The 25,981-nt window shown below is 40.9% G+C and overlaps 1 protein-coding gene across 1 annotated transcript in view; it reads right to left on the minus strand.

Moving 5' to 3' along the window:
* Positions 1-25,981, minus strand: part of VPS13D (vacuolar protein sorting 13 homolog D) — a 3,321,573-nt gene that overhangs the window by 1,661,397 nt on the left and 1,634,195 nt on the right. Inside the window, exon 31 of the mRNA XM_044060428.1 lies at positions 17,428-17,690. Within this exon, the coding sequence (XP_043916363.1) occupies positions 17,428-17,690 (263 nt within the window). The remainder of the gene's footprint in view (positions 1-17,427; positions 17,691-25,981) is intronic.

The following is a 25,981-nucleotide window of genomic DNA, read 5'->3' on the forward strand; positions in this document are numbered from 1 at the left end:
ATTGACAGATATGGCTCAATGTGGTTTTGTGGAGGGGAGGCAAACAGTTGACAACATTAAAAGAAAACTGACTTTCCAAAGGGAAGCAGAATGTAAGAAAATCCCATTGTTGTTGGTGGGTCTTGATGAAGATAAAGCATTTGACAGAGTAAGCTGCTGGGACATTATGAGCAGGTCAATGGAAGCATTTGCATTTCCTGAAAAATTATAAGGTTGATTAGGAAAATATATGAGGGATCAGAGCCAAAAATTAAAGAGGATGGGATTTTTCCTGATAATTTCTGCTTGAGTAGCAGAAACAGGCAGGGGTGCCCTCTTTTCCCTTTGTTATTTGTATTATTTGTATTATATTTAGAACCATTGGCAAAGAAAATACGGGACTCAGAAATTCAAGGATATAATTGGAATGGTAGCCAAGAAAAGCTGGCTCTGTTTGTAGATTATATCATCTTATACCTAACAAAACCAGAAAGAGACATTACAGGGTTGTGGAATGTTTTGAAAACGGTTTCAAATCTTTTCTGGATTCGAAATTAATGAAGCTAAAATAAAGGCAATTGTGGTAAGTTATGTACCCACACATGAATTGGTTCAGCAATTTCTATATTTATGAGGAAATGAAATGAAGTATTTAGGAGTATGGATTAAAATGATTCTGATGTGGCAGCTAAGGATATGTGGGAAGAGACTAAACAAAAGATAATACAAAAACTGAGAAAATGGAAGCTTTGTTATACTGGATATGGAAAGTAAGATACAAGCAGTTAAAATGGTTTCGTCCCTTTAGTCTTTTTTATCAAACAGAGGAGAAGTTGAGGATAGCAATTAATAAAGAGCTGAATGACTATCTGGGAGGGTAAGATGGCAAGAGTGAAGTGGAATAAAGCTGATTCTTATAGGTTCATAGGTAGATACTAGGCTATCTGCCCTAGGGCATTTATAAGCCTAGCCAGAGTGTATTTAGCTTCCGCCCCCCTATTAGATTAGCCTACTGTGCCTCTGTAAAGTAGGTCGCAGAAGGTACCCTATTAAGATTAGTTTACTGTGCCTCTGTCTAGCAGAGACACAGGAGAGATCCCAGGGGTGAATTTGCGATTTCCCATCCATGCGTCCAAATTTCGCTTGAAGAGGGTCAGCGAGGGGCTATGTCTAACATGAATTGGGATTCTATTCCAGAGTGAGGGGAGCCTCTGGGAAATGAATCTGTCCCTCCAGCATGTCCTATTTATTTTTGTGCTGAGGTTTAGGTCCCTGGAGCGTGTAGCTCTAAGGGACTTGGATTTTCTGAAGTGGAGCATGTCCATTAATTCTGGGTTTGACATGGCTTTGTACATCAGGCATAGATCGCCTCTGAGTGGGCAGTAAGCAACTGAGTAGAGCTGGAGTTTCTTTAGTCGAGCTGCATAGGACATCTGTTTGTAGCCCATGATCCTCTTGGTGAGGTACTTTTGGGGTCTCTCCAGTTGCTGCAGGTGTCAGGTAAGGTACATCCCAAAAGGGGCATTGTATTCAATTATGGGCCTGATGAGTGACGTGTAGAGGGGCACAATGACCTCTCTTCATCTAGATGCGAACCCTTTCGTGATAAGGTGGGCTATATAGAAGGTCTTTCTAACCACTTTGGCAACGTGATTATCAAAGGAGAGATTACTATCTACGTTGGTCCCCAAATCTCTAATTACTTCTTCCGTACTTAATGGATTACCACCTATGTGGTAATTTGTGGGCACCTTGTTTTTCCCAAAGGGGATGACTATGCACTTTATAGCATTTAGCTTGAGGCCGTGGCTCTGGCACCAATCATCCATCTCTGTGAGACCCTTTTGGAGGATGCTTGTGTCAGCTGGAGATTCGATTATGGCCCCCAGTTTGCAGTCATCTGCGAACTTTGTCAGCCATAATCCCCCCGTGTTAGCCTGAACCTCAGAGAAGTATATACCTAACAAGAGAGGTCCCAGAACTGAGCCCTGTGGGACGCCACTTGTAACTGGTTTGGATTCGGACATGGCACCTGCGATTCTGACCATGTGGGTTCTATCTCTGAGCCAGTTTGCAATCCATCTTGTGATATAGGGGTTGATATTTAAGCTGGTAAGCTTATTTATGATGCCTGAGTGGGGTATTGTGTCGAAGGCTTTTGCGAGGTCCAGGTAGGCTGTGTGGACTACCTTACCCTCATCTATGGCTTTGGTAACTGTTTCAAAGAAATCAACTAGGTTTAAGAGGCAAGATCTGCCCTTAACAAAGCCGAATTGGGTAGGGTCTAGTGTCTGGAGGCTCCCAATGTCTTTGTTTAGGAGTTCCATAATAATACGCTCCATAGTTTTACAGACCAGACTAGTCAGGCTTATGGGGCAATAGTTTCCGGGGTCCGTTGTGGCACCACCTTTGTGGAGTGGGACCACTGTAGCTGTACGCCATTCTTTGGGTACATATCCTGTAGTAAGGCTAAGTTTGAACAGTGACTTAATGTGAGGGTTCAGTTCTTCTTGGAGCTCGTGTAAGACGCAGCCTGGGACACCGTCCGGTCCCATAGATGCTGTGTTTTTTTGCTTTGGAGAGGGCAGCTTTCACCTGTGCATCTGTGATGTCAGGGAGGTTACATTCAGTTGGGATAGGCGTTTGCTCCTTTGGGGGGGGAAGGGGGATGGGAGAAGTTTGCGCTGAATCTGTCTGCCAGGATGTTGGCTATGTCTGTAGGTTCGGTATATTTTGTACCGTTATGCAACAATTCAGAGCATATCTGGGAGTTTCTGCCCATGTTCCTGACATAACTAAAGAAGGCCTTGTGATTATCTTTAGTGTCTAGGGCAATTTTTCTTTCGAAACTGGTCTTTGATGATTTTATGAGGGATCGAAGTTTCTTGCTAATACTGATCAGAGATGCCTTCCCTTTTTGGGATTTTGCTCTGTCATGTAGTAGCTTCCTCCTTCTGTTGTATAGCTTATTTATGGCCGGGGTCCACCAGACCGGTCTCCTGTTTTTGGAGGAGTGAGTCTTGGTTTTATTTGGGATAGCACGATCCATGCATTCCTGCAAGTGCTCATAGAATGCATTTGTAAAGGATTCTGCGGATTGGGCTGTATTATCCTCTGGCCCAGGGGCTTTGAAGGATTCCACCTCAGTCTTGAGGTGCAAAGTTGGCTTTTGAGAAATTCTTTACAGTGATTTCCTTGGCTGGGGGTGGGGACGGGATATGGATGTCCAGGGAAATTTGTTTATGGTCTGATCTTACCAATGAGGGGTTTACCTCTGGTGTGGAACATAGAGTCCCCATGTTGGTGATGACCAGGTCCAATATGTCGTTCCCTCTTGTGGGAGTGGTGACCAGTTGTTCCATTGCGTTAGAGTTTATAAATTCAAGGAACCATTGGGCGAGGGTGTTTGGGCTTGAGTAGTTTTCCCAGTCAATGTTTTGGTAGTTGAATTCACCCAATAATATAGTGTTTGGAGAGACCTTCATATTCTCCAGTGTTCTCAGGAATGCCAAGTGGGGTTCCTGTAATAGGGAGGGTGTTCTGTAGCAGGCTACAAACTGAAAGGCAGTTTTGCCCGCTGTTAGTTGCACATGGATGGTTTCCGATGCTTCGTGCAGGGCCACTAACCTGGAGGTGTAGGTATCTTTGATGAATATAGATACTCCCCCTCCTTTTGTGCTTCGGTCCTAGTTTTGGGGCCGAAACGCATGGTATGAGTTATAACCTGGTAGTGCTGGGGTGCTCTCAGGAGCCTTGAACCAGGTTTCTGTTACTGCACAGACATCGATTTTCTCCATACTGAGGAGAGTCTCGAGTGTGTGCATCTTGAGGTTTAGACTTCTGGCATTGAGTAGCATTACCTTTAGTTTTTTTATCTTTGGGTTGTCTATGGAGGTGGGTTTGTCCTTTGAGCCTTGCCTAAAAAAAGCACTATGGGGGTGGCAAGAGCCTTGGCCAGTACACGAAAGCCTAAGGGTGACAGGTGCAAGCCGTCCCTAGCAAAGTAACTTATCTTGTCGAGCATGTCATCCCAGGCTGACAGAGACTGGATCCCCTTTGAATGACACCAATACTTTAGCCAATTGTTGAAACTGATCATTTTGTCTTTATACTGTGGCACTGATCATTTTGTCTTTATACTGTGGCATCATTCTTGGTGAGGGCAAGATGCTACTCAAGGTCAGGGACATACCAGCCTGGGCTACATGGTCAGAGAGCTCCTCTGTGTCTCTTTTCATGTAGTCCACGGAGGTACGTCTCAGGTCATTCACACCAGCATGGACAATGATGGAGTCATACTTGTACTTACTTTGGAGTGACCTGAGTGCTTGCGGTATGTGGCGGATCCTGGCACCCGACAGGCAGCTTACAGTGACCTTCTCCTTGTTCAGTCTGGTGAGTGGGACGTCAGTGTGCCGGACAATAGAGTCCCCTATAACAAGTGTATTTGGTGTGTTGTTTGGCCTTATGGGCAGTGACTGTGAGGCACACTGATTTTGTGAGATATGTGATTTGTGGGTATTGTTGAGGGGTGGCTGTTGCTTGGATATTTGCTTAGGAGGTCTTTGCTGTTTAGGCAGATTTTTATTTAGAGCCTCCGAGTATGTTTTTGTGTGTTTATGTGTTGGGTATGCAGATGCAATAGGTCTGTGTGAGACTGGATTTGTGGTGTGGGTGGTTACCTTTTCCTCCTGACTGACTGTGCCAGTCTTGGGTTGAGGAAGCTCTGCCTCCAGTTTGGCTGTGTAACTGCATCTCTCACATGTATTAGAGTTTGTTGGAAGGAGGAGAGGGTTGTCTGTGTACATAAGGCAATTGTAACATTGCCTCAAAATTCCCAGATTCACCAGCTGGACTGGAGAGTAACCTTGAAACTGACCCTTGGACATACCAGGTTAGTATAGGGAACTGTTTTTTTTACTGATCAGATTAGGGAAGGGAACTGATTTTTCACTTGATCAGGAAGGACCAATCAGGAGTCTAATACTTATGAGAAGTCAAGGAGGATGTAGTGCTTTAGTTAGTTAGTGTTTCCTTATAAGAGCTGAGCAAATGCAGGGCTTCAGAAAGAGAATAGAGTGATTACTTTGAGAGTTTGAACAGTTCTAAGGGCAAAAGTGAAGAGCAGACTTTGTGGAGCCTGGAATAGTTTAAACCTGTTTAGGCGGCGCTGCCCGACGCTGCTCAGTGCGCAAAACCGCGTAAAAAGAGAGTTGTAGGGTTTTAAGAGAGAGAGATCAAGGAGTTTAGAATTGACCCAAATGGCCAATAAAACTACAGCTTCTAGATAGTAACCACTCCTCCAGGGACAGGCAGGCTATTCAGTGTTAACCACTCCCACTGGTGGACACAGAGACTTCCCTTTAGCCCAAGCAAGCACTGGCCTTCTAGAAACTTCCAAACAGTTCAGAACAACAAATCTGTAACTGAACTTTCTTAACTTTCAGAAAGTGGGAAAAAAGCAAGATTTATTTTTTTTTCTTTTTGTTGTAGTTTAATGGTAGCAGAGATACACAAGCAGCAAAATAATCACAACAGTGCAATAAATGACCCCACACTTGAGTGCTAGGCCAAAATCAGGTAAAATGCAGTTTTTAGAGAAAAAAAAGATTTTAAATTAAGTGCAACACAGGAAATGCAGTAAACAGGCTCTAGATGTGTTCCAAGTACTGTTACTGTTACAGATATAAACTTTAGCAAGCCGGAAAATGCCAAAAAGTAGGCGGCAAAGCAGTAAAACTTAACAAAAAATCAGAAGAAAATACTTAAAATCACAAAAGTGGCTCCTTTTCTTCTCTCAGCGTTTTCTCCTCTTGGTAGGTGCTTCAGCAACAACTAGCAAGCCTGAAGACTACTTCTTCCAGTAGAACATTGCGTACTGGAATTAGCTGAATTGATGCCAACACGGGAATGGAGAAAAGAGATTCTGCCGATAGGGATGATTGTGGTTAGGGATATAGACAATACGCAAGAGGGGCCTTGAATTTATTGGAGAAAACTGGCAAAGGAACCAAGGTATCGGGAGCAAATACCTAGAGAGGGACAGATGACAGAATGGGAAGACACCAAGAATTTACTTGGACTGCAGGTTAGAGATTGCCTTCCCTATCAAGGACTGGTATCAGAGTATACGCAAAAAGAAATAAATAGGCGGTCCTAAATGAAAGACCAGCACTGGTAGAGCTTTTAGTAGACTCTAGAGCAGAAGCTGCCATTAAAAAAGGAATAATTACAGCATATAAAACACTGCATGAAGTACAAGAATCAATCAGAGGAGGTTAGAAAGGATTGGGAAAAAAAGACTGGATAAGCAATTCACAAAGAAACAATGGGAGGATATATGTATGTCTCTCAAATATGCAAAAAAATCTATATGATTTAGGATTTTTGCTTGGAAATATTTACATAGATATTTTTATACCCCAAGTAGACTCCAGAGAATTTTTCCTCAGGTAGACACCAAATGCTGGAGGTGTGGCGAGGAGGAAGGAGGTAATTAGGAACATATTTTCTGTGAATGCAGTGAGTTGGCGGGCTTTAAGGATTCCCTGAGGAATGCACTGTCAGAGATGCTGAGTGGGCAGACTGGTCTGACGAGGGAGATGATTTTTCTCAGCTATCATACAGAATTGGAAAGGACTAGGCATGGTAAGGCCTTGTTGTGTCTAAATATGGTGGTTGCCAAAAAAGCAGTTACTAGAAAATGGAAACCAAAATCTAAACCAACTATACTAGAAGTGAATATAGTAACAGAGATAAAACAAATAGAATTGAGATCTTTAGAAAATGGTAGGATCAAACTAAATAGGAAAAATAAGAATTGAGGAGGGCAATACATACAGAGGAGGAATGAGGTTTAAAAGAAGGCAGAACTCATAAATAAGCTATGTAATGTTTGACTGAAAATGATTTGGTAGATTATAAGTGGTGTACAAGTGTTTGCAACTGGGAGTGTACAATAAGGTTTGTGATATAAAATGCTCGCAACTAAGACTGTGTCAGTGTGGTTTGTTTTCATTTATATAAATGTATGCTTGCCTATGTCATAAGTGATGGTTTAATAAAGATGTTTCTTGTTTAAAAAATAAAAAGGACAAGAATTATATAACTTATGTAATGTTGCTTAGGTTAGAAGATATATAGCACTATAAGTGAATTATGTTTGTAAACGTGAACTTAACATAGTTTGATTACTTTTATATAAATTTGCCTATGTCACACAGTAATAATTCAATAAAGGTGTTTAAAAAATGCTTCCAGTGGAACATTTCACACATTTTCAGCTTTTAGCAAGGGATGAAAGACAAGGAAATGGTGACCCTTCCTATGGGAAATATTCTAGCAAATGTGGTAAGACAGCATTAGCTCTGAAGCCTACAAATTTGAATGCTTCCCTCAGAGTTAGTGCAATCTGATTTCAATATTTCAAGGACAAGATGGCTCTTCACATTACATGGACTAATGGCAAGCTTTAAATCAAAAAAAAAAAAAAAGATTCAGAAGGGCAAAAACTTTTTCATCTCCTTGCCACAAAGCAGGACAGAATTTTTGCCCCAATAAACTTAGTGAAACACAAGGTAGCGAAGACATCCCAAAGATTCCCCCACTAGGTTGAGGGCCATTACGAACTGCGACTTGTCTGTGGTACAGAATATCAAGTAATAAAGTTATATTTTTAAACTGAATTACTAAATTCCACTGTCTAAATCCAAGTGGACAGAGACTCAAGGATGAAGTGGCAGGTGTAGAACCCTGGAATGGTAAGTGATCGCAGTGTGCTACAATTAAATACAAGCAGTAAGGACTTTTTCAGACTGATTGCTGGGCATAAGCTGGGCTCCTGGCTGTCAGGATACACATGGATGTCCAGCATAAACGGCTTTTTCTTGAATACTTTCTCACCTGTAAACTGAAGTGTGTGTGTGTATATGTATGTGTCTGTGTATACATACATATATATATATATATATATATATATATATATATATATATATATATATATAAACAAACACATTTATATTTATATACAAGGACTGAGACACTTAACGTTAAAGGCTGTAGGTCTTCACGCATTCCTTTTCCATTATGTATGTTGCACCTTATGCAGTTTTACAGGATAATATGGGAAGTTCACCACAAAGGATTTCCAGTTTCATAGCTTAATACAGTTTATGGCAGGGGATGGCTCTTGCCCCACTCCTCATTTTCAGGATTAATAATATTCAGCTAAATATGTTGTCTGGAAGTTGGTGCGCATGGGCTGGGATAGACTTCACTCAATCCTCAGCACTGTTGTAACTTGGAGTAGAGATTCTGTAAAGTTTTACAACTGAAACTTGCTGAGTCAGTGAATGTGATACCTTTCTGACTACTGGCTTTATTGGAGTTTTAAAGCATTACACTGTTGTGTCAAAGTGGTTATTTTTGTGGGTTAGGGGTAGCTGCTGGCCTATTCTACTTTGGCATTGCATTTCAATGAGGTAAGTTTCGTCTGTTTTTTTTTCTCTCTCTGTCTGCAAACCTCCAATGCTGGACTGCTTTAACCTAGTTTCTGATGAGTGCAATCATATAGTGTGTTTTCATTTGTTCTGTGTTTACATAGGTGGCTCTCACAATTTTACCTCCCATGACTTTAATAAAAATGCAAGTGTGCAGGCATAGCACACACTGCTATGTTCTACAATGTTAAGTTGCTACATGCCCCTTGACCTTATCCCTGTTCTAGAATGTTTTTGCTAAAATAGTTACCAGGAGGATGTATCAACTGGACAAAGAAGGGAAAATAAAACAAAAGGGTAGCTTTCTGATGAAATATATGAGAATGCTTGGCATAGAAGATGTGAATTCAGTAATAGGAAGTCAAGACAGAATTTACACATTATTATCCAAGGTACAAGAATTGAGCTAGATAGAAATACATTTTATCTCACAACAGCAAGTGCATTTAGTTGAAAGCTATGACACAGATCCAGTAACTACTTTAGATCATGCACAGATAAACACAAAGATGCAGATAAAGGGCAATGAAGTAAAATGAGATACTTGAGTGCTCCTACTTATTTGTTGAAAAAAGTGAAATTTAAGGACTGGGTAGTGGAAATTATTTGAGAGTTTAGAGAAATGTTTTCAGGAAGGACAGCTACTGAGTGGGACATAAATGAAAATGGAGTTTATAACCATGGTAGAAATAAGACAGAGAAAAGTAACAGGAATTATTCAGCAGGGCTGATAAAGGTTAAATTATTACAAAACAATGGGAGTCGTACAGAAGGGCAGCAACTGCAAAGTGCTAAAGGAAAAAGGAAAGGAGTACTTAGATAATATGCATGAGTTTAGAAAGACCGCTGTTAAACAATTTTTGTCCACAGCACAAAAACTTTTAGCACAATGACTTAGCCAACAGAAACTAGACATGACTAATGCCAAACTTAGAGGCCTGAAACAAGAAAAATAACCAGAGATAAAACAGTGTTAAGAGATGTTTTGGAAATGTTATGATAAGCTGTACAAAGCAGAGCAAAGTGGAAACCAAGGAAATATACAAATGGAAATTTTATGCAAGACTTAATTAGTAAAAGATATGATGAAGACGCCCCAACAATTAGCAACAATAATAGGAAGAGACATGATAAAAACAATGATGTATAACCAATCAACATAGAAGTCTCCAGGAAAAAAACTGCATTTCTGTGGAAGTCTGGAAGTTTGGAATGAAAAATGACAAAACTCTAGAAGGTTTTGTTGAGATAATGGCAAAGTGTAGCAAAAATTGGCAAATACAGATCAATGCGATTTTGTGGTGGTAAGACTAACATTTGACTACATTAACTCATTCACTTCAGAGCAGCTCAGAAAATACTGCCTGCTTACTTCCACCATAGGAACAACAGTGCAGCCTGAGCTTATTTTCAGATAATCTACTTGTAATACCATACAGAAAACAAATGTTCATAACTCTTTAACCTTAAGAGCAAGACTAATAATGTAAATGCAAAAGTTGCTCAACAGACGCTGACCTTTCCATCAGTGTAAATGTTGATAGTGTGTATGTAAGTCATTAATAAATATTTGCCAAGGAATGCTGATACTGTGCATATGGTTTACCTTTTTGGTACAACAAATCACAATATATTGGTGAATGTACCATGTAGACCCATACAATTTGTAATTACTTTGTTTATATGAACATCAGCTTTAAAATGATACCTCAACCATTACTGTGTGATGCTCCGATATGAAGATATTCAAAGAAATATGATTAATATTATATTTCTCATAAGTGAAAAATAAACAATGCATAATATCTCATCACCTGTAACGGACAGAAACGACATATCAGTGTACAAGTTGTGTGGCTTAATGTCAGCTTCAAAATGATGCATCATTTGTGTTGTCACCATAGTCCCTTGCAAAGATATGGGCATAATAATGAGAAATATTGCAAATGTATAATTTTCATAATCCTACTAGACTAAACAAACTCTGATATCTGTGCATGTGTACAGCATACAGACACAGTTATTTTACCGTGTTGTAAGGAGTAATACTGTCTTCAAAATGAGTTATTACTTGGGACACTGACATGCTCACTTGCAAAAGTATTTATAAAATATGTAAAAAAAAATCATAATTTCCATAAACTAAGTCCTAAACAGACTTTGATATCTGTACGTGTACAGCATAGTGTACAGCATACAAACACAGTTCTTTTACCATGTTGTAACTATTAATACTGTTTTCAAAATGAGGTATTACTTAGCACACTGACATGCTCCCTTGCAAAGTTATTTACCAAAATATGAAAAAAAATCATAATTTTCATAGCCTTAGTCCTAAACAAACTCTGATATCTGTATATGTGTACAGCACGCATATTTTATCATGTTGTAAGGACTACCACGGTCTTCAAAATGACATATCACTTGGCACAATTATATGCTCCCTAGCAGAGTTATTTACCAAAATATTTAAAAAATCATAATTTCCATAACCTAAGTCTGTACATGTGTACAGCATACAGACACAGTTCCTTTATCGTGTTGTAAGGAATAACACTGTCTTCAAAATGAGGTATCACTTGGCACAATTACATGCTCCATAGCAAAGTCATTTACCAAAATATAAAAAAATCATAATTTCCATAACCAAAGTCCTAAACAAAATATATCTGTACATTTGTACAGCATACAGACAGTTTTTTCCATCCTATAACTACTAATACTGTCTTCAAAATGAGGTATTACTTAACCTGTTGACATGTTCTCTGACAAAGTTATTTAGCAAAATATGAAAAAAATATCACAATTCTCATAACCATGGTCCCAAACAAACTGTGAAAGCTGACATGTGCACGGCACACAGATATAGTTCTTTTTATATCTTGTAAGTACTGTCTTCAAAATGAGCTAATACTTAGCATCCTGATGACTGCGGTGGTGGTGCTGTGGTAGCGTTGTCGCCTCACAGTAAGACATTGTCCTGTTCGATTCCTAGCTAATGCGTCTTCTGTGTGGAGACATGTGTGAATGGGCATACCTTTGTTGAAGGTTGTGCGTCAGGCCTGGCAAGTCGGAATGTAAAAATCTACTGCCAATCATTAGCGGACCGGAGTTCCGCTGTGGTGACCCCTAACCGGGAAAAGCCGAAAGATACAACAACTTAGCATCCTGACATGTTCCCTGACAAAGTTATTTAGAAAAATAGGAAAATAAATCATAACTGTCATAACCATAATTGTAACCAAATGTGATATGTGTACACCATACAAAGTTCTTTTTCCATCTTGTAAGTACTAAAACTGTCTTCAAGATTACAAGTTCCAGACTTTTACAAGTAAATATGAAAAATATCTGTAGTTCTCAAACATATGGAGTGTCCCACACCTGAGCTTGCAATGTCATAATGACTTTTAGTAATGTGACTAACAGTGACGGCTGCCAATGATTTTACCTGACAAGTGCTAATGACTCAGTGTTATACTGTAACTGCACAAATAATGCGATAATCACCTGTATGTCTGCATGCTCTTACAAAGGTGATAATTGCTCCACATAACCTGTTGAGCAAACATTAACTACATTCATGGTGCAAATATTCAGCAAGACTGAGTCATTACCATCTTTCAGGAAAATCCAGTAGTAGTGCTATAAAAGTTTTATAACAGTTCTGTATTACTAAGCCCTTCTTGTCATCATATTCTACAAATGACTGATAAAAGCAGAAGGAAAAAAGTATTGCAGGATGGTTATTGATACATTCGATTGTACAAGACAAATTTCTACTGCGTATCCTGCACACGTACGTTTCTAAAACAAAGCCGAAACCCTGAAAGCTAATAAAAAATTGGCGATATTGAAGTGTATTAACCCACCAGTTAGTTCATGCAGGAATGGGCGTGGCTGCAGTGATTGACATGCCAGAGGGTGGCGATTAAGAACAGTAATTTGCCGTGATTGACATGATGACAGGATTGTAATTAGAATTTGCTACAATAACAAGTTTTAACAAGTTTTAAATTAGCATGTATTTTCTCACAGATATGAAGTCCTCACAAAAAGTAAATATTTGGTTATTAGTCTCATAAACTAAGGGAACAGTTAATCACCCCCCCCCCCAATGGGTGCATTTGTACAGACATTCCTACCTACCATCATCCAAGAACTGCCCTCAATGATTTGCTAGTGATTTGCCAGAAAAACACAATTTCATGAGAAACAGATAACAAATATGAGGTGAAAATGTGGACAGTTGAGAGGGGTATGTTGGCATTCAGCACACTTGCACACATTGCAGTGATTACACTGGTTGATACCAAACCGAAGGTAGTAGTACCATGTCTACAATACACAGCATGCCAGAATAAAGACCAATTGCTACATATAAGTGACAGACAAGTCATCTCTTGCAAAAATGCAGAACAAGTACTGTACTTTAGCATGGACATGCACAGACTCAGCAAGTCCAGTCTGTCTCAGCTGCTCCAAATAAAAGCAGCTACTTAAAACATCACAGCAGTGGTGGTGGGAAAGCAAGAGTTTCAGGATATCCAGGTTAATCATGCAAAATACTGAATGTTTTCACAGCATTTGCTTTTAATGCATAACAGAAAATAGCTGCACTGACACCCTTCCACCCTTTTCTCGGCATAGGCTGAATATAACTTTTTTACCGCATGAAAAAGTAAAACACAGCGATTTTATTATTTACCATTAAACCTGCAGTGGGCCAAGCGTTCAGTAAATTCAGACTTAACTTGTGTTAGTCCTATTCCTACCTAGGGAAAATGAACTGGCAGCTTTCAATCAAAAGGTGGGTGGTGTACTGACATCACTGTCACAGGCAGGGTTTGGGCGTGGCTTGCTACTGTGCATAAGGTGGGTTAATACACTTCAATATCGCCAAAAAAATATTTTCAGGTGACATGCGTTCTAATCCATTTTACCACAAAGCTCACCCTCTACCGCACCTTACCAGGACCTTGCAATATACTTTACCCCTAACAATTTCATTTTTAGATCCTCACCAAGAGTACCCAATAACTGAAATTGCAGGGTTTGCTTTTCTCAGCTGACAAAATGGTGCATGCTAGCCAGTGGATAACAACTGTGGTAAAGATCTATGCATAATCAGTGCATATATGATACAAATGGATAAACAGAAAGAGAGATGAACGCCTTGTAAATAGGTTCATGAGGTCATAAGTAATTACTAAGCTGTTGATCCATGAAGATCTAAAAAGTCTAGCCTCACACTCCCATGGCAATTTTTAGCCTTTTCATTTTGCATATCAATAAAACAGACATGGGCTGAACAAAAGGCAATAAGGAGAGATAATGCAATGTGGGAATGGAAGAGAATGACTGCAATCAAGTTGGTTATGCTGAATATAAATATAAACGGAATCCATTACTGCACAGGTCTCATCTGTCTCTTAAGTAGAAGCCAAGTATGAATGGACTTATAAGCTGCTGCCACAAGTCACATTGTAATGTTAATAACAGATTCTTTAATCTCTGTTCAGGAAGCACAAAATCACATTTGGTGTTACTGGAAAGGTTATATTCTTACTATGGGGTGGCAGCTACTGTTTGTCAATTTGCTAGTTTTTTATCTATAAATGCTTATGTGGTTACATACCTCTCAACTTCATAGTGGAAGAATTCTGGACAAAGACAAAAGTAATAGCAAGAAAAAGGCCCCACATCAATAATAAGTATAAATATTGCTCTGATAAACATAGATAAATGCTAGAATCACATATTTTGTATTAACATACATTTTCAGAAAGACAGGAACTCTGAAACCCAAAAGTACACAATTATTTAGTGATGTCAATCCTCACTGATTTGCCAGAAAAACGCACATTTTACAAGGGGCAGACCAAAAATATGAAGCAAAATTCTGGACAGTTCCTCACTAGGTTGTGTATAGGAAGGTGATGGTTTCTAACATGAAATCCAAACAAAAGGGTAAATAGGTCACACAGGGAAACCATTTAGAAAAACTACTTGAAAGATGCAGCCACTGTATAATATCTTAAACCTCCTGTAGTGGTAGCCAGTGGGAAATATGCAAACCTCACATAAGCCATCTGTTCTGCCATGTATGTCTGGGAAGACTGGCATATATGTGTTGTAGAAGGGCTTGCCGCTGCATGAGAAAACTGTCACTTAACACAGCAGTATTACACATTCTGGAGGACACAGTGGTTACCACTTTGGTCTTCAAGGTGTGTCAGTTAATCCTAACTTAAGGGTGACTTCTGTATGAAATGTGCATACCTCTCAAGTAAAGAAATCTGGACAAAGCTAAAAAATGGGGGTAGAAAGTCACAAAAATAGGGGCAGATTTTAAATATTGCTCTTATAACTTAAGTTGTTATAATAACCAGATTTGTGGCAGCATTCATTTTTCTGAAGAATATGAAGTCTGAAATTTAAACATATGTCATTATTTAGTGGCTTCAATCTTCGGTGCTTTGCCAAAAAAACACACATCATGAGGAACAGACCAAAAATGTGAGGCAAAAATCGGGACAATTGAGAGGTAATCCATGTCTGTTGTAGTGTTCTTTGGGTACTGTTATTTCTTCTTCTTTCGGCTTTTCCCGGTTAGGGGTCGCCACAGCAGATTATCTGTCTGCTCATGATACCAAACTAAAACACATGGCTTAGATTTCTATACACATACTTCAGTATATGAGTTTTACCACCATCTCATTGGTTGCTGTCTTTCATTTTAGTACATAAACAGAAGATGCTTCTTCAGATGGAAAGCAAACTGTAAGCACAGTTTTACTTGATAACTCATTCAACATAAAATTGTTTACATATTGTCAGTGAAACTGAAGCAGCACATGTGGAGCAGATTTCAGTTATTTATAGGATATGGGAGGAACAAATATACAGAAAGCTGTCCAGCTTAAATACTGATTACCTGATTCACAGTCAATGTCTTTTAAAAGCTACACATACCTTTAAGACAGCTGTGTTACCGGAGGGTCAAAGGCCGAGGTAAGGCAAGCAGAAAGAAAATGTTTTTTTTAACCACCTTCAGTGGCATAAACACACACTCTCTCTCATACACCCATACACAGTCTCTGCTTTACTCACACACACATACAAACTGCTTTCATGCACGCATTCATAAACATACACAGACAGACTTAAACACACTCACACAAACACTTTTTTTCTTAACAAGTCCGAAGATAAGCGAAAACCCTCATGAACAGATATGTGGAATAACCAAGAAGTAGAGGAAGCTAGTGCCCACAACGTAACTTATTTTGAAGCTATTCTGCTGTTGGCTGATTTCCCTTAGAAGTACTAGCCCACCCCAACAATCACTATAACTTCAATTGCTGTGTCAGTTCGGGAGGAGAGCTGTTACTTTACAAGGATGTTTGCACTAATCGTGTGGGCTGATTTGTTGCAGGATTTTGCAGATGTTTTCTAGATTGAAAGTAGCTTATACCGAGCTGAAGCCCCAGCACTGGCATTCGTCTTGGATGAGTAGTTTCAGGAAGAACCGTGTTTTGAAAACCAGTACATTGAGGACAGTCTCTTATGAAAAAAGTTCCCAATGCTGGTTCTAGCAAAAATATGCCTGGCCATAGTCTCTGGTTGAGTTTCTTTCAAATTAGTGGCACTACTCATCCAATATGAATAAAAGTAAAGTAACAGCTCTGTTCTCGAACTGACACAGCAATTGGAAATTACATTAATTGTTGGGGTGGGCCAGCACTTCTCAGGGACATCAGCCAACCGCAGATTAATATGTGGAATGGCATATACTGTTGAAAAAAAGAGCAACTGCAATAACGACAGTATAGTCAGACCTTTTCCCGTGGCGCCATTACATGTGAGTAACTGAGTGTAACCAGGCACCATCTTACCTTAATCTGGATCGAAGGTAAAACGGTCTGTAGCAAAAGACTTGTAGACAGATCTCCGGTTGTGAAGTTAACAGCAGGACAGAGGGATCCAGCAGTAAATTCCACAAACGCCAGAAAAAGAAAGGGAATTTTTACTGTTGGACCCCCTACTTATTTGCACATAACAAAGGATTTTTGGTTCGGGGAAGGAGGTGTTAAGCAAGCGGTGGCTTGGTTTGTAAGACTGCCACTGGATGCCACCGCTTGCTTGATTAAAGGCATAGAAAATCGGCTTGCTATGGAGAGGAAAGTACAGAGGGAAACGCAAGCCAATTTTCTCGGAAAACTATGAATACCACATAACTTCATGGTGAAAATTAAATTGACAAGGTAAAAAACAACGTTCAGTTACTTTTTCAACTTAATTTTCAACAGTGGAGTTACACTCTGAATGCAAATTTATTTGCGCTGGGAGAAGGCACTCGGGTGTAACAACATGCAGTTACTAGCATCTCGCAGCACGCTCTGATGTAAACACAGAGGCGCCATGAGACAGAAGTCGGGGTTAAATCAGGAGGACTTGCGAAAGCTTGACTACAGGCATAATGTGGTCAAACAACTGTATAAAACACAAGGTAAATGCAGAAATAATCCTAACACCACACTATGCAAAAGATAGCTGGGTCTGCCAAGGAGGCACATTACACAGAAAGGCATTTCCTCAGAATATTAAGAGAGAACAGACTTCAAGCATTCTCTTCTAGCACTCTGTAGACACACCACTGCAAAATTTCAGCTTCATTCTTCTGGTTGTATCATGCCAAAACAGACAGTTTTATATCAAGTATCTTAATTTTCACAATGTACTGCCTTTTTTTTTGGGGGGGGGGGGGTAGATATCCATTAAGGCCTCACTATAAATATAAGACAGTTTACAGAAGGTTAAATGGAAACAAGCTGTGGCACAATTCACCCACTATTGCTAACTATTGCCAAAACTTAAAACATCTCTCTTTCTCTCTCTGCAGCAATTTCTAACAATGATGCATAAGTATTAAACATACTTGACTCACCAGTGACATTAACTTTGATCTCCACGTGTTTTTCACTAATGACAGGTGCAGAAGTACGTTTTGTAACAATACCACTCTTTACAGTTGTTGGCATCCTCATTTCACTGCCATATCTGTACTCAAAAGTGGACCCTGGCTTCTCAGATTTCTTCAAGTCACTAGGGGTATGCAGGAAATCACGAACCATCAACAGCCAGTCAAATACTAAGATCACACGGAGGTTATTCAGGACTACAGTAAAACAAGAGGCTTCCTTGGTGGATCTAGTTAAAGAAGACAGACAGGCATTGGAATTGCTTGCATAAGCATTAAAGAATGCAAATGGTCACCGAGCATGTCTGCAGTCAGTAAAATTTTAAACAAGACTACTAAGGCTGTGTTCTCACACCATGAACAGCATATCTCACCTGGCTGACAGGCCATTTCCTCCCATGTTTTCCTAAAGCATTTCAAAAACTAAATACAAACAACTGTAAACTCTCTGAACAACATTCAGTGTACTTCTGTTTCTTTATTAATACAGCATTAAGACCTATCTTTGGTAAGCATTCTCTCTTTTTCCTACTTTCTTTTTCACAAGCTACTACTGATGTCAGTGACCATTCCTGTGTCTGCTCCTTGCGACCACCACATTATTAGGTACTTCAGGCATATCCCTTTACCAGCCAGGTCTTGTCCCTACAGAGAAGAAAATCTCTCACTTGCTGGACTATGAATGTCCCTGTGACCAGGGATAGGAAAAGAGAAAGAGGGGCTAGCTGGAGGCTTTCCTTTAAGGCCCATCTCCCAATGACATGCAAGACTGACATCAGAAGTGGGCACTCAATGCTGCGAGAGGAAACACCCACATCCACATGGTGATGCATCCCTCTTTGCCCTACTGCAGAAATGTTTTTCCTTTTATAGCCTTGGTATCACAACCAGTGCTCATGGGATGGCAATGTTGCCTGCATGCCCCCAAGATTCCCCCACAGATGAGACAAGCCTTGCCTTGTCATTCTTTGTTCTCTCAGCCAGCTCGTGCAGATGCACACGTTACTAACTGAGTTCAGGTCACCTAGGTCATAGTTAGGGTTTTTTTTCTCTATACCAATGGAGATGGCTCTGGCAAGCAGATCCGCTGTCATACTCCCAGGAACAAACTTAATTACAGTCACAGATACATTTTAACACTGCTATAATAAAGTAATAATTATGTAGCTGAGTACTTACTGCTGAAAGACCGCTTCACAGTTCATTTACATAGTTTATATACACTTGTTACTATTTCATCATTTCATACACTTCCTACAGGAGCTAACTGCTGTGAAGAACTCAAAAGTACTGCAAATTTTAACCTGCCAGTTGGTCACAGCCAGAGAAAGGTCTGAAAAACAGGATTCAGTATGCCATGTTATGAAACACTGAGCTACCAAAATACACCCGATTCCTGGTTTCATGGTCCAAGCAACAATGGCAAGTAAAGTTGTGAAATGACAACCAAGCAGTCATGGCATGCATACCTACAATGAAGACATTTCTGAAGTAAGCACTGAAAGCAGCCATGCAAATGGTCGAAAGGCCTGTTAGAGTAGCATACTCAAATTCACATTTCAACAGAAAATGTTCATGACATTTATTGAAGAATACAATGCTCAAATACAAAACAGTTGTGTAAAACCTTACCATAACCATAGATGTCCTCTTCTATATGCTGCAGTATTCATAACACATGAGGGAGTCCAGCGCACGCTGACTTATACGTCTGGCCAGTATATAAATGTCTACAGCTACTGTCTGGTACATGTGACTTTGCACATAGGATCCCATCCAATGTCGGTCATAAACTGACGTCAGGTATACAGCAGATGTCAGCACGTACCGTCCTCAGAACTGAATGCCCAGGAAGAACACCAACCCAAGATAAACTGAGAAAAGACACATCCAGAAAACAAGCAAGCATCAGGGAGAAGGTAGTTTCCTAGGTTGGTACTAGGCTATCGGCCCTAGGGTCTATACAAGCCTAGCCATAACAATACGCTGGCTATTTCATCCCACAATATTTACTTCCCTGGACCCCTGTTGAGCAGGGCGACTGACATGATCCCTGGGGTGAGTTTTCTATCTCCCATCCAATCAAGGTTTCTTTTAAAGAGGGCCAAAGAGGCGCTCTGCTTGACATGTATGGGCAGTCTACACCAGTGTCTGGGGAGCTTCTAGGTCAGGAACCTATCCCTCCAGCATGTTTTGTTCATTGTGATGACAAGGTTTAGACCCCTAGAGCATGTGGCTCTGAGGGATTGGGATTTCTTTAAGTGTAGCATGTCCAACAGCTCTGGGTTTGACATGGCCTTGTATGTTAAGCAGAGATCGCCTCTGAGTAGACGATATGTGACAGAGTATAGCTGGAGTTTTTTTAGACGGTCAGCATAGGCCATCTGCTTTAGGCCTGTGATTCTTTTAGCGAGGTATTTCTACGGCCTTTCCAGTTGTTGCAGCTGTCTTGAGAGGTACATACCAAACGGGTTGTTGTATTCTATAATGGGTCTAATGAGGGATGAGTACAGTGGGACAATGACCTCCTTTTTTCTGGATGAAAAGCTCTTAGTGATGAGGTGTGCCACATAGAAGGATTTCCTGACTGTTGTGGCGTTGTGGTTATCGAAGGTGAGACCACTGTCCACCTGTGTCCCTAAGTCTCTTATCACACTTTCAGTGTTTAGTGTACTGCCACCTATGTGGTAATTCACTGGTACATGTTTTTTCCCAAAGGGGATATCTATACATTTCTTGGCACTGCGCTTGAGCCCATGGCTCTGGTACCAAGCATCTGTTTCTGTATGACCCTTTTGTAGAATAGCCACATAATTTGAGGATTCAATAATGGCTCCCAGTTTGCAGTCATCTGAAAACTTTGTTAGCCAGAGTCCCTTAGTGTTGGCCTGTACTTAAGAGAAGTAGACGCCAAACAAGAGCGGTCCCAGGACTGAACCTTGAGGTACTCCACTTGTCTGGAGCTGGATTTGGAGTCAGCTACTTTGGCTGGATTCTGTCAGTAAGCCAGTTGGCAACCCATCGAGTGACGTAGGGATTAATTTCCAGCTTAGTAAGTTTATCTATGATTCCAGAGTGGGAGATGGTGTCAAAGGCCTTGGCGAGGTCCAGATAGGCTGTGTGGACTGTCTTACCCACGTCGACAGGTCTGGAGACTGACTCGAAGAAGTCAATCAGGTTCAGGAGACAAGACTGGCCCTTCATGAACCCAAACTAGGTGGGGTCCAGTGTTTGAAGGTTGCCAATGTCTTTGTTTATAAATTCCATGATAATACGTTCCATGGCCTTGCAGAGCAGGCTCGTCAGACTGATGGGGAGGTAGTTCCCAGCATCCAAGGTGGATCCCCTCTTGTGGAGTGGGATAACTGTAGCTGTGCGCCACTCAGTGAGCACGAAGCCTGAGGTGAGGCTATGATTAAACACGCCACTTAGGTGAGGTGCCAGTTCATTTTGTAGTTCATGTAGTACACAGCTTGGGATGTCGTCTGGTCCCATGGATGCTGTATTCTTAGCTTTGGAGAGTGCGTTTTTTACCTGTGTGGCAGTTATTACCAGAATTTGGCAATCTTTTGGTATTGAGATGGGCCCTTTAGGGGGTGAGAGGGGGGGTGAAGTTGGCACTGAATCGATCTGCCAGGATATTGGCAATATCCTTAGGATCAGTAATATTTAATGCCATTCTGTTGTAGCTCAGAGCAGATCTGAGCATTGCCATTTAGATTCTTGACATAGCTATAGAATGCCTTGTGGTTGTCTTTGGAATCTTTGGCAATTTTATTTTCATAACTAGCTTTCGAGGATTTTATGAGGGATCTCACTGAGGCTAGTAAGGGAGTTTTTTTGCATCCTGGGATTTTCCTCTTTTCTGCAACAGTTTCTTCCTTTTGTTGTAAAGTTTGTTTATGGCAGGGGATCACCAGATTGGCTTCCTTTTTTTGGAGGAGGGCATCTTGGTTCCATTTGGGATGGCACGATTCATGCACGAGTGGATGTGCTCATACAGTGCCTTAGTGTAGGATTCAGCAATGGAACTTTCAGCTCCCGTCTGCATGGGTGTTATGATGTTTGCCACTTCTGACTTGAGTAGCATGAAGGTGGCTTTGGAGAAGTTTTTTTACTGAGGTTTCCTTACTGGGGAGTGGGGGAGTGATGTGGATATCAAGGGTGATTTGCTTACGGTCACACCTGACCAACGACGGGGTGACCATAGGTGTGCAGCATCGATTTCCCATGTTGGTAATGACCAGGTCTAGGATACTGGAGGCCCTGGTGGGACTATGGATTAGTTGATCCAGGGCATTGGAATTTATGAATTCCAAGAACCGTTGGGCAAAGGTGTTGGTACACGAGTAGTTTTCCCAGTTAATGGCAGGGTAGTTGAAATCACCCAGTATTAGGGTGCCTGGTTGTATCTTAATATTTTCCAGTATGTTTAGAAAGGTGTTGTGAGAATCTTGGGGCATGGTGGGGGCTCTGTAGCAAGCTACAATTTGGATTGCAGTCTTACCTAGTGTTAGTTGTACCTGTAGAATTTCAGACGCACTGTGTTGGGCAACTAGCCTGGTGGTGTGAATATCCTTGATGAATATGGACACTCTTTCACCTTTAGTGTTTCGGTCCTGGTTTGGTGGCTGAAAAGTGTGGTAAGAGTTGTAGCCTGGTATTGCAGGGGTGCTCTCTGGAGCCTTGAACCAGGTCTCAGTTACTGCACAGATATCGATGTTCTCCATTTTTAGGAGTGCCCCGAGAGAGCGCATTTTGAGGTTTAGACTTCTAGCATTGAGTAGCATTACCTTCATATTTTGCATGCTTGTACCTGTTACGGTGGTGATTTTGTCCTTTAAACTTTACCTAAAAAAAGGCACTATAGGGGTGGCAAGAGCCTTAGCCAGTAACCTGAATCCCAGGGGCGACAGGTACAGACCATCTCTGGCAAAACATCATGGTCTGTCGATCATGTCATCCCAGGCAGACAGATATGTGATCCCCTTTGAATGACACCAGAAGCTTAGCCAAATTAAGTCAAGTCATTTTGTCCTTATACTTTGGTATCATTCTGGGCGAGGCAGGCTGCGACTCAGGGCTAGGGTCATACCTGCCTGGGACACATGATCCAGGAGCTCTTCCATGGCTCTTTTCATGTAGCCCAGGGAAGTACATCTCAAGTCATTCACTCCAACATGGACAATGACAGAGTCATATTTGTACTTGCTGTGGAGTGACTTGAGTGCATGCGTTATGTGGCGGAGGGATAGAATATTGCAACACATAGAAGCAAAGGACATCTGTGGTTATGGTAAGATTTTACACAACTACTCTATGTTCATCTATTCATATGTTGCAGTATTCATAACATGAGGGAGAATAGTAAAGCTCATGCAGAAGACAGAGTGGGAAGAGGGGCAGTAGCACTTTCTATAAAACCTGAAGAATAGCCCTAGCAAAACCAACTCTAGATCTAGATATAGTATCCAACTTGTAGTGTTTTGTGAGGCTATGGACCAAGTAGCTGCTTCTAAGATAGAGGAAGTATCCAGATCCTTGAAAAAAGCACCTGAAGGAGATGCAGCTCTAGTGGAATGAGGAGTCACAGGCAGACAGGCAGAAATGGCTGAGAGATGAGCTTTTACCGAAAAGTATGATAATCCAGTCTTCAGTAATCCACACAGATAAGACAAAACCACTGGAATATCCAGACAATGGTTGTATGTTTTTGGAAAGACACCAGATGGAAAATTTCTTCTATTTGGAAATGTAGGATTTCCTACTGTTGGGTTTTATGGCCTCCTGCAGAAGTTGTATCACATCCTCAGAAAACAGGTGCCTAAATGGGATAGAAACCCTATCACTCACAGATTTATCTGAAGGGTTGACATTTGTGGGATGTATTAGAGATCCCTTGCTCTGTGTGAGTAGATCCATCTTGTGAGGTAACTTGTGATGATTGCTCTTGGCTAAATGCAGAAGAAGGGGGAGCCAATGCTGTCTTGGCCAAAAGGGAGTCACAAGCAAGACTTCTGGTTGGTCCTGTTGAATTTTTAACAGACCTTTCTGAAGGAGGGGGAAGGGGGGAATGCATAGAGAAATATCCACTTCCAAGAAAAGGACAGGGCATATATCTTCCATGCCTGAGGATTAGGAACTCTGGCACAAAACTTTGGAAGCAATTTAATGTCCTTTGTGCCCTTGGGTTTACTAAGAGGTTCACCAGCCCAGCAGCCTCATCACTCAAGAAGATAATATACACTTTTCCCATACTTGGACTGTTTGTAAATCACAATCATAACTGCCACCTGGGAAACCTTGCTGGGAGCTCAGGAGGCTATTGGCAAGTGTATCATAGAGACTATGGACCATAGTCAACCTGAAGAAATCCTGCTTGACTGCCTCTTAGAAAGTTCAGCTTTTGTGCCTTTTACTGAACTCATGCCTTGCTGAAGAGGATGCCTTCTGTGGCAGGCTGTATGCTGTTAAACTTTTACAGCTGCAGTTCTGTTGGCCTGTGTACACATGCACTCAGGTCAGTGATCTGAAGCCACTGACATCATGAATGACCCCTTCACACCCTCCCAGTTTGCCCACAGCAAATCTTTCAACCTGTTAGTACTTTTTTTTTTTTTTTTTTTTTAAATATTGCACATATAAACTTGGAAAGTTGCTAGAATAATAGGATTTGTATTGGCATACATTTTCTGAAGGATATGAAGTCTGAAACTAAAACATATGTCATTATTTAGTGACTTGAATCTACTGTGATTTTCTAGAAAATCACACATCATAAGGAACAGATTAAAAATGTGAGGAAGAAATTTGGACAGTCTGTGAAAATCTGGACAGTTGAGATGTATGTCCTACAGGGCTTTACACTGGTGGCTGCAGTCAGACACTGTCTTCTAGGGTACCATTCTACTGATAGGCCCAATGACATATAGTCCTGACCAGAATGTTTTTGTGGTGGAGAATAATGCTTGGGTTTCTCATGACACAGGGATTATGGTTTCTTCAGAAGGGAAAACTTTGTATAGGTTTTTCTGGAGCTCTAATTATGCTCTTTAGCCCTTTATATGTCCTATTCATATGTTGCAATATTCATAACATGAGGGATTCCACAGCAGTCTGACCCGAATGTCTGACCAGTATACAAAAGTCTAAAGCTACAGTTAAGTACTTGCAATGTGTGATGTCGCACATAGGATCCTCCTCCAACGTCATTCATAAACTGAGGTCTGGTATATAGCAGACATCGGCACATACCATCCTCAGAACTTTTCTGCAGTCAGTCTGAACATCTTCTCCAGTCATTTGCTTGACTATGAAGTTGCAGATTCTGAGTCAGATAAGTGTCCCATTGGGGGTTTTCTTCCTTTTTTTTTTTTTTGTGCTACTGTTGTTTTCTGAGGTTACATGTCATCTAGGAAGAGCAAGTGTCAGTGCAAAAGGCAAATTTCACATAAGGATTCCCGCGATCTGCACTTTTTTTGCCTAGGCCCTAACCACGACCATACCGCCTTTGCGATTTGCAAGGCCTTTGTCCCAGAGACCCTGCGCAGTTATATTGTTTCTCTTAATTTATATATAGAGAACCAACGCCTTAAGCATTCAGCACATGGTGCCATGGAATGTGTGTCGGGCCCTTCAGGGTATCCTGTTCTTAAGAAGTCCAAGAAATTTAGGCCTGAGTTATTTGCTGCTCCTCCAGTTCCAGATGTTACTCCCAAGCCCAGTGTTGGCCCAGAGACCTGTTCAGAGGTAGCTAGTGATTTTTCCATGGGTACCTCTGTGGAGGCTGCAAAAGATCATACTAGCACGTCCTCGGGGGATTTGCAAATGTCTGCTATGGACGTAGGGGACGAACCCATGTTCATTGTCTCTGAAGGTCCTTGAGGCATTACACAAATCCTGGTTCGTGAAGAGGTCCACAGCAATATTATTGAATGAAGCCCTCATCCTTCCACCTTATGGATGCTCCACTTAAGAAGAAGCAGAAAACTAAGCATTCTTCTCCTTCTCCTCAGGAACAATATACTGATTGGCAAGAATTTCACAAGGACTGTTTAATGCTTTTATGCCCCTTAGACAGTCTACAGGCATCTCTCTTCCTTCTCCTTCCCTTTCTCCAGTTTCTCCTCAAAAGAGGATTAGGATTAAGGATTCTTCTGATGAGGATGATTCTTCTGGGGGTGAGTCTCTGGCATATTTTGCCCAGATGTCTTCTCCACTGGGATTTGCTTCCCCAAAGGAAGAATCAATTGGAAATGAATCTCCAGGGGAGGATATTACTCTTGGAGAGACCACTGTGAAGAGGAAAGAATTCTTCCAGTGAGACTGCTGTCAGGTTTCTGAGATATAAAAAAAATATATTATGATCTTTTACAGATAGATTTCCCATCCCCATCTGCAATTCCTCCTGTGCTTCCAGCCTTCTTGGATGCTTTCTCCTCCAGATTCATAACCTCCTGCTCCTAAAAGGCCAGACAGGTTCTAGAATGTGACAGAACACTGTAGGTTTTCGTTTAAGTAT

The sequence above is a fragment of the Protopterus annectens genome, chromosome 2.part0 (assembly GCF_019279795.1).
Source record: "Protopterus annectens isolate FY-2018-M chromosome 2.part0, PAN1.0, whole genome shotgun sequence".
In the NCBI taxonomy this organism is placed as follows: Eukaryota; Metazoa; Chordata; order Ceratodontiformes; family Protopteridae; genus Protopterus; species Protopterus annectens.